The sequence below is a fragment of the Oncorhynchus nerka genome, linkage group LG22 (genome assembly GCF_034236695.1).
Source record: "Oncorhynchus nerka isolate Pitt River linkage group LG22, Oner_Uvic_2.0, whole genome shotgun sequence".
NCBI lineage: Eukaryota > Metazoa > Chordata > Actinopteri > Salmoniformes > Salmonidae > Oncorhynchus > Oncorhynchus nerka.
In genome coordinates this window covers 62,914,970-62,928,121 of record NC_088417.1, presented here as the reverse complement: position 1 = coordinate 62,928,121, position 13,152 = coordinate 62,914,970, and the positions used below count along the sequence as shown (strand labels likewise).

The 13,152-nt window shown below is 40.1% G+C and overlaps 1 protein-coding gene across 5 annotated transcripts in view; it reads right to left on the bottom strand.

Annotated features, from left to right (window-relative positions):
* Window positions 1–9,414, bottom strand: part of LOC115105458 (dual specificity tyrosine-phosphorylation-regulated kinase 1A) — a 58,275-nt gene extending 48,861 nt beyond the window's left edge. For 2 of the 5 annotated variants that reach the window (XM_029627537.2, XM_029627538.2), the window contains exon 1: window positions 9,000–9,414. In XM_029627537.2, the coding sequence (XP_029483397.1) occupies window positions 9,000–9,054 (55 nt within the window). In that variant the 5' untranslated portion in view covers window positions 9,055–9,414. Of the gene's footprint in view, window positions 1–8,779 lie in introns of all 5 variants that reach the window. The other 3 variants (XM_029627539.2, XM_029627541.2, XM_029627540.2) reach the window with 2 other exon arrangements.
* Window positions 9,415–13,152: the final 3,738 nt, after the last annotated feature.

Below are 13,152 nucleotides of genomic sequence, written 5' to 3'. Positions count from 1 at the left end.
TCCAATACTACTAATAATATGCATATATTAGCATCTGGGACAGAGTAGCAGGCAGTTTACTCTGGGCACCTTATTCATCCAAGCTACTCAATACTGCCCCCCTGTCACCAAGAAGTTAATCCACTTCCCCAGAGTCAGATGAACTCGTAAATATATTTTTTTTGTGTCCCTGCATGCAGTTTGAAGGAAGTTGCTAACTAGCGCAATTGCAAATTAGCGTAAGCACGACTAGAAGTCTAGCATGCTAGTAGATACCCACAGACTTCCAGTCCTTGCCCTAACACTAGTTAGCATTGGCTCACTAAACTTCCTCTAACTTCCTTCATACTGTACACGAGAAACATAACATGGTATCCACAAGTTCATCTGACACTGGGGAAGTAGATAAAGGGCAATGGCAAAATCCCGAAGTATCCCTTTAATTGTAAGGTACTTCATTGTTGACGCAGAAATTATTTTATAGAGATAAAACGGCTGCATTGGACATTTTAAGCTTTTGCGCTGACAACCATTGTGCTACGTGTTTGTCCATTGAAGACCATTCAAGAAGCCTACAAAAGTAAAAAATACAAATAAACTACAAGGCTACTTTCCACGTTACTTTCAAAGCGTGTTCTACTGTAAAAATAGACATTCCATCACAGAGATAGACAATGAATCTCAACTGATTATGATATGGGGAAAATACAGTTTATGCCTACGTTTGAAAATCCTTCCAAAGTTGGTGCAGTAACATTTCCATCAACATCCATGTACGTGCAGACACGGTTCTCATGAATGTTGAATATTGGCCTAATGTTCATTAGACCTATTTGTGTTGAAAACTATCATTTTTACTTTCTTTTTTTCTCTTGGCTATTACCCATACACAGCCAAAAACAGACAAATATGAACCGGAATAGAAATTACTGGCAGGAATCTTAAAATACAGATGCCCGTGTAATCACTTGTTGAGGAGTTTGCTGCTGTGATTAAAGTCAAGTCAAAGGCAGAGAGAACACAAATGCTTATTGTAAAGTACACTCAGCATGGAAGTTGTCTATAAGTAGCCTAAATAAAGAATGTGTCCCTAAGGTAATTCTGTTTCCAAGGAATCAACCATGTCATGACTGAAGCAGAAGCTCTTTCAATTTGGGATGCATGATATATCGGTGAGCATATCAGAATCAGACAATATTAGCTAAAAATGCCTTTAACGCCGATGTGCAAAACGGATGATGTGCAAAACCGATGTCAAAGCTGACGTGCTTAGCTATAGAACTTAAGTAGCTGACGTAATGACCCATGAAAAATACAGCGCTACACAGAACAAAATCAGAAAAATACCAAGCACACATCTCCAACAACTAAACAAGTTCAAGTCGAGCAGTCATTTGAAAGAGTAAGAACATTTCAGCGAGACAACTGAAAGGCAAAATCCATTAAAGCCAAGATAATGGAATCCATTGCCCTTGACAATCAACCGTCCTCTGTCGTGGATGATGTTGGCTTTCGCCGACTGGTCGAGCCCCGGTACACACTATTTTTCAGATTTGCCCCCACCAGTTACACAGTATTGTTGAAACGTACATCTATGAGCTACTTGCTATGGGCGTCACTGCTATTAGCTTCACGGCTGACATTTGGACCAGCGATGTCAGCCCCATGCGCATGCGGAGTCTGACAGCACAGTGGGTCGACTAGGATTTCGTACTGATGAAAGCCATATTAAATGCTCAGGAATGTGCTGGTTCTCATACTGCTGCTGCCATTTCAATGGCATTTGAGAACATGTTTGAAACATGGACACACTCCTAGCGCCATTCGAACAACTGACTTGAGAAATAAGCTAATCAACTGTGTCTGCAGCAGACGTGATCACACCCTCTATCATGGCATTGAAACGCCTGCTCAACAAAACTGCCGACACAGACCGTGGGTTTAAAACTTACAAAAGTACTCAAGGCTATGGACAAGCGATTCGGTGGCATTCTCTCTGAGCCTCTTTACTGTGTCACCACCATGCTCGATGCTAGGTACAAGGACCACTACTTCGATGTAGAGAAGAAACAGGGTTTACGTGAAATGTAACACAGCTGGACATACAGTGACAGTGTGCACAGAGGAAGAGAGGGCACGGACAGACAGAGCTGAGACTTCACTGCTTGACATGTATAATGAAATCGTGGTTGAGAATAAAACGACTATTATTATTTAATCATTATTTAACCAGGCAAGTCAGTTAACCTGTTGTCACTAGGGGGCAGTATTTTCATTTTTGGAAAAATAACGTTCCCAAAGTAAAACGGGATATTTTGTCAGGACAAGATGCTAGAATATGCATATAATTGACTGCTTAGGATAGAAAACACTCTAAAGTTTCCAAATATGTAAAAAATATTGTCTGTGAGTATAACATAACTGATATTGCAGGCGAAAGCCTGAGAAAAATCCAATCCGGAAGTGACTCATGTTTTGAATGCTCTGCATTCCGATGCGCCTTTATTGAGCAGTGAATGGGCTATCAACCAGATTCCTTTTTCTACGTATTCCCCAAAGTGTCTACAGCATTCTGACGTAGTTTCACGCCTTTATGTTGAAGAATACCCGTAAGTGGCTACATTGCGCAAGTGGTCACCTGATGGCTCTCAAGAGTGATTCTTGCGTAAAATACAGAGGTAGCCATTTTTCCTATCGCTCCTACTGAAAAACCAATTGTCCCGGTGGATATATTATCGAATAGATATTTGAAAAACACCTTGAGGATTGAGTATAAACAACGTTTGCCTAGTTTCTGTTGATATTATAAAGCTAATTTGGAATATTTTTCGGCATTGTCGTGACCGCAATTTCCGGTCGATTTCTCAGCCAAACGTGAAGAACAAACGGAACTATTTCGCCTACAAAAAAATTATATTTTTGGAAAAAAGGAACATTTGCTATCTAACTGAGATCGTGAGTGAAAACATCCGAAGCTCATCAAAGGTAAACAATTTAATTTGATTGCTTTTCTGATTTTCGTGACCAAGTTACCTGCTGCTAACTGGACATAATGCTATGCTATGGATAAACTTACACAAATGCTTGTCTTGCTTTGGCTGTAAAGCATATTTTGATAATCTGAGATGACAGGGTGATTAACAAAAGGCTAAGCTGTGTTTCAATATATTTCACTTGTGATTTTCATGAATAGGAATATTTTCTAGTAATATTTATGTCCTTTGCATTATGCTAATTAGTGTCAGATGATGACAATGATCCCGTTCACGGGATGGGAGTTACAACAAGTTAAGAACACATTCTTATTTTCAAAGACGACCTAGGAACGGTGGGTTAACTGCCTCTTTAAAACCTCTTAAGCATATGGCTTACTTTTTCGAACATTCTGTTAAAAATCACGCAACATTTCAACGTCCTGCTACTCATGCCAGGAATATAGTATATGCATATGATTAGTATGTGTGGATAGAAAACACTCTGACGTTTCTAAAACTGGTTAAATCACGGCTGTGACTATAACAGAACGTGTGTTTCGTCGAAAAGCCCAAGGAAAACTGATCACCAAAAAGTGGAAAAAATATCAATGCGCCAGTTGCATGTATTGTCTATGGCACAGCAAAATAGATGGCTCCGAGTTTACAAGTCCTACAGCTTCCACACGATGTCGCCAGTCTTGGCAATTGCCTGGAGGTTGTTCCTTGGTCAAACGAAGAAGAGAGACCCCATACCATCCGGTGTACGACAGGATGTTTTGGAAGAGAGATTTCCGACCATGATTTGAAGACGTGGAGCTATTGAATACACATCGCCCCGTGATCAATTTGATAGATTATTAACGTTTACTAATACCTAAAGTTGGATTACAAAAGCATTTTGAAGTGTTTTGTGAAAGTTTATAGGCAACTTTTTTAATTTTAAAAAATGACGTTGCGTTTTGAAAGTGTTTTTTTATGGATCACACAGTTTTCATAGATGGATATTTTGGGTATATATGGACCGTTTTAATCGAAAAAAAGACTCAATAGTGATGTTTATGGGACATATAGGAGTTCCAACAAAGAAGCTCGTCAAAGGTAATGAATGTTTTATATTTTATTTCTGCGTTTTGTGTAGCGCCGGCTACGCTAATTCTTTTGTTTAGGTCCCCTTCAGGTATTTCGGGGTGTTGCATGCTATCAGATAATAGCTTCTCATGCTTTCGCCGAAAAGCATTTTAAAAATCTGACTTGTTGGCTAGATTCACAACGAGTGTAGCTTTAATTCAGTACCCTGCATGTGTGTTTTAATGAACGTTTGAGTTTTAACGAGTGCTATTAGCATTTGGCGTGGCGCATTTGCATTTCCTGATGGCTGGGTGGGACGCAGACGTCTCAGGTGACGCTAAGAGGTTAAGGGGCAGAAAGACCGATTTTCACCTTGTCAGCTCGGGGCATCCAATCTTGCAACCTTAAGGTTAACTAGTCCAACGCAATAACGACCGTTGCACTCCACAAGGAGACTGACTGCCTGTTACGCGAATGCAGTAAGCCAAGGTAAGTTGCTAGCTAGCATTAAACTTATCTTATAAAAAACAATCAATCAATCATAATTACTAGTTAACGACACATGGTTGATGATATTACTAGATATTATCTAGCGTGTCCTGAGTTGCGTATAATCTGACTGAGCATACAAGTATCTAAGTATCTGACTGAGCGGTGGTAGGCAGAAGCAGGCGCGTAAACATTCATTCAAACAGCACTTTCATGCGTATTGCCAGCAGCTCTTTGTTGTGCGTCAAGCATTGCGCTGTTTATGACTTCAAGCCTCAACTCCCGAGATGAGGCTGGTGTAACCTAAGTGAAATGGCTGGCTTGTTAGCACATTATTTAAACCAAATTGAACATGTTTCATTGTTTATTTGAGGCTAAATTGATTTTATTGATGTATTATATTAAGTTAAAATAAGTCTTCATTCAGTATTGTTGTAATTGTCATTATTACAAATAAAAATCTGCCGATTAATCGGTATCGGCTTTTTTGGTCCTCCAATAATCGGTATCGGCGTTGTAAATTCATAAATCGGTCGACCTCTACTCTGAAGTTTCTAAAACTTTTTGAATGATGTCTGTGAGTATAACAGAACTCATATGGCAGGCAAAAACCTGAGAAAAAAATCCAACCAGGAAGTGGGAAATCTGAGGTTTGTAGGTTTTCAAGTCTTTGCCTATCCAAGATTTAGTGTAAATTTGGTCCGATTGCACTTCCTAAGGCTTCCACTAGATGTCAACAGTCTTTAGAACATTGTTTCAGGCTTCTACTGTGAAGGGGGGGCGAATAAGAGCTGTTTGACTAAGAGGTCTGGCAGAATGCCATGAGCTAAATCATGCGCACGGCCGTGAGAGCGAGCTGCATTCCTTTTCATTTCTAATGACAAAGGAATTGTCTGGTTGAAGCATTATTGAAGATTACTGAAGATTATGTTAAAAACATCCTAAAGATTGATTCTATACATCGTTTGACATGTTTCTACGAACTGTAATATAACTTTTTTTACTTTTCGTCTGGACTAAGTGCCTGTGCCTCGTGAATTTGGATTTGTGAACTAAACGCGCGAACAAAAAGGAGGTATTTGGACATGAATTATCGAACAAAACAAACATTTATTGTGGAACTGGGATTCCTGGGAGTGCATTCCGATGAAGATCATCAAAGGTAAGTGAATATTTATAATGCTATTTCTGACTTCTGTTGACTCCACAACATGGCGGGTATCTGTATGTCTTGTTTTTGGTCTCTGGGCACTGTTCTCAGATTATTGCACGGTGTGCTTTTTTCGTAAAGCTTTTTTGAAATCTGACACAGCGGTTGCAATAAGGAGAAGTATATCTTTAATTCCATGTATAACACGTGTATTTTCATCAACATTTATTATGAGTATTTCTGTAAATTGATGTGGCTCTGCAACATCACGGGATGTTTTAGAAGCAAAACATTACTGAACATAACGCGCCAATGTAAACTGAGATTTCTGGTTATAAATATGAACTTTATCGAACAAAACATACATGTATTGTGTAACATGAAGTCTCATGAGTGTCATGTGATGAAAATCATCAAAGGTTAGTGATTAATTATCTCTATTTCTGCTTTGAGACTCCTCTCTTTGGTTGGAAAAATTTCTGTGTATTTCTGTGACTAGGTGCTGACCTAACATAATCACATGGTATGCTTTCATCGTAAAGCCTTTTTGAAATCGGACACTGTGGTGGGATTAACAAGTTAAAATGGTGTATAATACTTGTATGTTTGAGGAATTTTAATTATGAGATTTGTTGTTTGAATTTGGCGCCCTGCACTTTCACTGGCTGTTGTCAAATCGATCCCGTTAACGGGAATTCACACGTAAGAAGTTTTAAGAACAAATTCTTATTAACAATGACAGCCTACCCCGGCCAAACCCAGACGACGCTGGGCCAATTGTGCGCTGCCCTATGGGACTCCCAATCACGGCCAGATGCGATACAGACTGGATTCGAACCAGGGACTGTAGTGACGTCTCTTGCACTGAGATGCAGTGCCTTAGACCGTTGTGTCCGTGTGTGTGTTGGTTAACTATTTAAATGTTCTAGAATGCTTAAAAGGGAGCTAAAATATTGGTTATCGGTATCATTGTTTTTGCCAAGGAAAATATTGGATATCGGTATCGCCCAAAAATGTCATATCGGTGCATCCCTACTTTCAATACAATTAGGCTTAGCCTATAGCGTCACAAGAGAACACTGATTGACCCACCAGACAGACTTCAAACTAAGGCCAATTTGAGATCTATCCATACCATTTGTAAACTTTACTATAGAAAAGGTGCTTTGCCATTGCTGTGCATGACTCTTGTAGCTGTTATAGTAGGCCTAAATTAGCAACTCGCTGATTCAACCATGAGGTTGATATGATATTATGTACTAAAAGAGACCAAGAGAGTGACTATGAACTGAAAACTTCTCCTGGTGAGCAGGTGCTACTACATAACAATGATCAATTGACTGCAAATGTCAAATATGGGCCTTATCCAATACTTTTGAAGAGGAGGAATTTTAACAACAAGTTACATTGTCCTAAAAAAGTTAAATTTCTGACTTGATCAACAACAAAAAGCCTTCAAGCTCTCTACAAAAACCCAGTTATTTAACTCATCAAAAACATACTAGTGCCTGCTATGTATGAATTTCATTCACAAAGTCATGGGTACTTGCATGACAGCAGAGGCGGTCTACCTCATGTGAGTTCTCAAATTAATAAGTTTAGTTTCCCCCACTGAACTTGATGCTTCAGTCAATTAATACTTTTGTCAACAAGTGTATCATGTACTGTGATCTGGAACTTAAATTAAACTGTTCGTGTCAGCTACAAAATTCCTTATTCAATTTCAATTTGTAAATAACCAAGTCAGTGGCTAACATCAGCCCAACTGAACCATGACCATGATTACACTAGGGTCAACATGTTAGCTAGCGAACTTCATCAGCAGACACACTGGGTCAACGTGAGCATATTAGCATTAGTTAGCTAGTTGATTACATAGTATCAAGAATGAATATGTTGACGTAGATAAGCTCACCATCCTTATGACTAGCTGTTAGCTGACTATCAATCAATGCTTGCATCTCTTAGGAAACTGATGACTTGTCAAGTTAGCAGGTGTTTGCTAGCTGGAAGGCAACATATGATTGGTATCGCCTCTATTGAACCTAGCTGCCTGGGGTGGAGTTACTCTTTGTAGCCAGCTTCCCTATCAATCATGTTACTAAAGCAACAAGATCATCAACACAACGGGGCCCTGCTAATGTTAGCTAGCTAACATTAACCAAGTTGGAATGATACATTAACAAACAGTAGAGAAGCAGTAGGTAGCTAGTAGCCTCTGCCAAGTCCCCAACAACCGGATGTTCCGGTTTTCAGGGACCATTAAGAGAGAGCCTGTGACGCGAGTTCCGCTTTTTGAAGTTTTGAAGGCAATACTCCATCCTAACTCCTCCACATTCACTGGATTGGTTGAACAGTACAGAAGAGAACCTCCCCCGAGAGTTTTTCTTCTTCTTGTCAAGACCAGTATATATGGCGATCTAGTTTCACGCGTGTATTTTAAGCCTGCTACGCTTTCACACGCTACTATCTATGTAGCTAACGTTAGCTAGGTAAATAGTAAACTAACGTTACAACTAACGTTACTTACCCAAAAAAACGGTATGACCTAACTAGTTAATCTAATCTATCTTGCTAAAACAGCAAAGGTCCAGCTAGCAAGCAACACTGCCTTCCACTGAATTACATTAAAGGCAAGATGCTACTGTAGGGTAGTTAGCTAAGTTTTCATATCTATCCATGTTAGCCAGCTGCATTGAATAAAGGTTAGCTAGATTGCTAGCTAACGTTACTGGAATGGAGTACGGCTAGGGTTCTAGCTAGCTAACGTTAAGTTAACTGTGGCAAGGGAAAGTTAGCTAACAACTACACCAACATGGCCTAAGCAGTTACAGTAGCGAGTTACCGTTAAACTTAGCAATGTTATTAACGATTCATATTGTTAACTAGGCCCGATGTTACGCGTTACTGCTTGTCATCGTATTGTCAATATGTGGGTGCAAGTTTTCCCACCAAAAATAAGAAACATTATAGAACGTTGAATGGTCATGTCATTACCAGCTAACGTTAGCTAGGTAACTAGTTTGTGTGTGAGCCCATTAGACCATTACAATGGTAACGTTAGCACTGTAACTGGCTAGTATGGCTAGCTACAGTTAGAACGAGAGTACAAACTTACCTTTGTCGCTGCCTGTCAGTCTTCCTATTCCAGAAAAATATCCTCATTTACAATCCCCAATGCCTTACGGCGAATTATTGAATACAGTCTCTTCTCCATGGAGCCCCCCCCAGATTTCCCAACGTACAACCCTCACTCCTCTGAGTAGATGTCAATTCTGTTTCCAAATCAACAGCGCCTCTCCGTCAACTCGCCACCACCGTCAACAGCAGAAACTTACTGTATTCGATCTGACCATAGAGAAACCAACATTTCGATGTAGGCATGTACACCATTAGCTGGTCGATACTTCCATTTCAGCGAGAGTAGCGTTGCTTCCAAAGCATTTTTTTTAATACGGAAAAAAACTTGAAGACCCTGTTTTCTTGAAGAAACCTTTTTTTGTAAATGTCACAAAATGGCGCGCGTTCCAAACCTGCGCAGCGTACCGGCCCGGCGGAAGACCATAGAAACTACAGTAAACCAATGTACTCAGTAAGCGCCGTTGTAACACATCTACCAACCCCTTTCATTATATTAACCAATTTCTGTCTGGGCATAAGTTTCAATGTACATGTCATTGCTATGATCAGGGGATTTACTATTCCGGGAAGAAGGTACATTTTTGGGGGAAAAACGAAAGTGGCTAACAAAATGGAGGCTGAATAAGAACGTTACCATGACGACTGTCTATCAAACGAATAAGTTCCCGTATGGACCAATGACGCAGAAAAAGACCGTGCAGTTGTCATAGAAACTGCCAATCAAAATATTTGAAAGGGGGCGGGTCATATGAGTGATTGTGGGAGCTAAACAAGAGATACTCCTTTCGCTATTCTCTCTGGCTAAACTCCTTGACGCGAGAAAGTGTTCGGTTGGGTCACCATCGAACGGGGGAAACAACACCTGGGACATCATTCATGCCCTACCACACAATGCCGAGTGTACAAAAACTAGATTAGATGTCTAACCCTTCTTTTTACGGTCTATGGTCTAACACTATGGGGAGTCAGTCAACAGGGGAACCGCTGCTGCATGATCTCATAGCATTTTGTATTATTCTGTACACTATACTATCCAAACACTATAAAGTATGATACAGTAAATTTAAGTTTCGTCAGTAGCGGTGGCGTGGGCAAAATCACAGGGAAAGCCAAGCCAGGGAAAAAAAAGAAATCATATTTACAACCTGTGTTGTGATAATTGCATTGTTTGCTCTATAATCCTGTTAGTTCATGTGCATTGACACAGTGATATATAGGCCTAAAGCCAGGACAATAAAAATAATAAAGAATACATTCAACCACATATTTGTTTCATTACAAAACCGGAGATCAACATCTGTCCTGTGAAGTCCACAATACATATTGCATGTAACAAACAGTTACAGTTGAAGTTGGATGTTTACATACACCTTAGCCAAATACGTTTAAACTCAGTTTTCACAATTCCTGACATTCAACCCGAGTAAAAATTCCCTGTCCTAGGTCAGTTAGGACCACTTTATTTTAAGAATGTGAAATGTCAGAATAATAGTGCAGAGAATGATTTATTTCAGCTTTTATTTCTGAACAGCTATTTTCAGGTCTCGGATCGGGTTCAAGTCCGGGCTTTGGCTGGGCCACTCAAGGACATTCAGAGACTTGTCCCAAAGCCACTCCTGCATTGTCTTGGCAATGTGCTTAGGGTCGTTGTCCTGTTGGAAGGAGAACCTTCGCCTAAGTCTAAGGTCCTGAGCACTGCAGAGATGGTTGTGCTTCTGGAAGGTTCTCCCATCTCCACAGAGGAACTCTGTCAGAGTCACCATCGGGTTCTTGGTCACCACCCTGACCAAGGCCCTTCTCCTCCGATTGCTCAGTTTGGCCGGGCGGCCAGCTATAGTAAGAGTCATGGAGGTTCCAAACTTATTACATTTAAGAATGATGGAGGCCACTGTGTTCTTGGGGACCTTCAATGCTGCAGACATTTTTCGGCACCCTTCGCCAGATCTGTACCTCGACACAATTCTGTTTCGGAGCCTTGGTTTTTGCTCTGACATGCACTGGCAACTGTGGGACCTTAGATAGACAGGTGTGTGCCTTTCCAAATCATGTCCAATCAATTGAATTTACCACAGGTGGACTCCAATCAATGAATACTGAATACTTATGTAAATACGTTTTTTCTGTTTTTTATTTTTAATACATTTGCAAAAATGTCTAAAAGCCTGTTTTCACTTTGTCATTATGGGTTATTGTGTGTAGATTGATGAGGAACATTTTTAATGTAACGAAATGTGGAAAAAGGGAAGGGGTCTGAATACTTTCCGAATGCACTGTCCATTCAGCATTTTGTGAATATAAGGACATTTACGATAGATAAATGCAAGATAAATTATTTAGTATGTTTTTCCCCTTTTTTCTATTTTTTTTTGTGGAAGACCTCTTCCCTTGGCATCACTGAATACACGCCACTGCGTTTCGTATAGTATGTTTTAATTTGTGAATGTCCATCACCCATTTTGTATGATATGTTACAAATTTGCAAAATGTACAATATGTTACGAATTTTAAAAACGTAGCTTATGATATGTTACGAATTCTAGTTAGGTGGATAACGTTAGCTAGATAGCTAATGTTAGCTAGGCTAGGGGTTAGGTTAAAGGGTTTAGGTTCGGGGAAGGGTTTTAGGGGAAGGATTAGCTAACATGCTAAGTAGTTGCAAAGTAACTAAAGGTGTTTTAAAAGTTGCTAATTAACTAAAAAGCTGAAGTTATCTGTGATGAGATTTGTACTTGCAACCTTTGGGTTGCTACAGGTCCATGTTATATTCCCGACCAAATACCTTACATTTTCATTTTTGTCTTCAGTAACCATCCGTCTTATGTAACCATACATAATTTAACATACACTATATTTACAAAAGTATGTGGATACCCCTTCAAATTAGTGGATTCAGCTATTTCAACCACACCCGTTGCAGACAGGTGTATAAAATCAAGCAGACAGCCATGCAATCTCCATTGACAAATATTGGCAGTAGAATGGCCTTATGGAAGAGCTCAGTGACTTTCAATGTGGCACCGTCATAGGATGCCACCTTTCTAACAAGTCAGTTTGTCAAATTGTTGCCCTGCTAGAGCTGCCCCGGTCAACTATAAGTGCTGTTATTGTGAAGTGGAAAAGTCTATGAGCAACAACGGCTCAGCCTCGGAGTGGTAGGCCACACAAGCTCGCAGAACGGAACCGCGGAGTGTTGAAACACGCAGTGTGTATAAAGAATAGTCTGTAATACTCACTATAAAGGTCCAAACTGCCTCTGGAACCAACGTCAGCACAATAACTGTTCATCTGGAGCTTCATGAAATGGGTTTCCATGGCTGAGCAGCCATACACAAGCCTATGATCACCATGCGCAATGCCAAGCATCGACTAGAGTGGTGTAAAGCTCCATTGGACTCTGGAGCAGCGGAAACGCGTTCTCTGGAGTGATTCATTACGCTTTACCATCTGGCAGTCCGACAGACAAATCTGGGTTTGGCGGATGCCAGGAGAACGCTACCTGCCCGAATGCAGAGTGCCAATTGTAATGTTTGGTGGAGAAGGAATAATGGTCTGGGACAGGCAAATACAGGTCACCTTGGCCTAGAGAGATTTACACTTATCAAAACGTCACGCCAGGGTAAGCCTACACGAAACACAGCCCTTATTTTAAGTGTTTCAAAAATCCCTTATGGGAAAAATGAATGGTGGAAAACAATTGGAACCATTTCCCTGTTTGACCACTAGGTTTATGGGTATTATGACTCATACTGTGGTCATTCACGATTGGCAGTGACGATGGCCTATTTTGAAAATGAGGTATGTCTCATATGGTGTTTGAGGGTATAAAAAATTGAAACATTTCTTAGACAATATGTGTGGGCATAGGCAGACATTGCAGTTGGGGGTAGCATTTTATGCATATTTTAAAATAATATTGATTAGGCTAAACAGTAGGTTCAAAACTTTGATTGAGAAATTAAGTAATACATCAATTGTGTTCCTGCACTGAAATAAAAATGTGCACTACACTACTGGATAAGATTGTTGCTCATGAGGCATTTCTCAGTTACATTCTTAAAGTATCAATGGATAATAATTTAAAAGTAAAAAAAATGGGTGTACCCTCTCCCCCTCTCTTTATTCTCTAATCCCATCTTTCCATCACTCTTTCTCTCTCCTCTCTCTTTCTTACTCTCTCTATTCTCTAATCTCCTCTCTCAATCACTCTCTCCTTCCTCTCTTTCTCCCCCTCTCTCTCCCTCCTCTTTATATTACAGAGGATGGAACACAGTGTTTTTGTGTAACTACAGGGAGAAAATTAAGAACCATGTTGAGGATGAATTAAGCCACTTCCTGTTTCCAAAAGAAGGT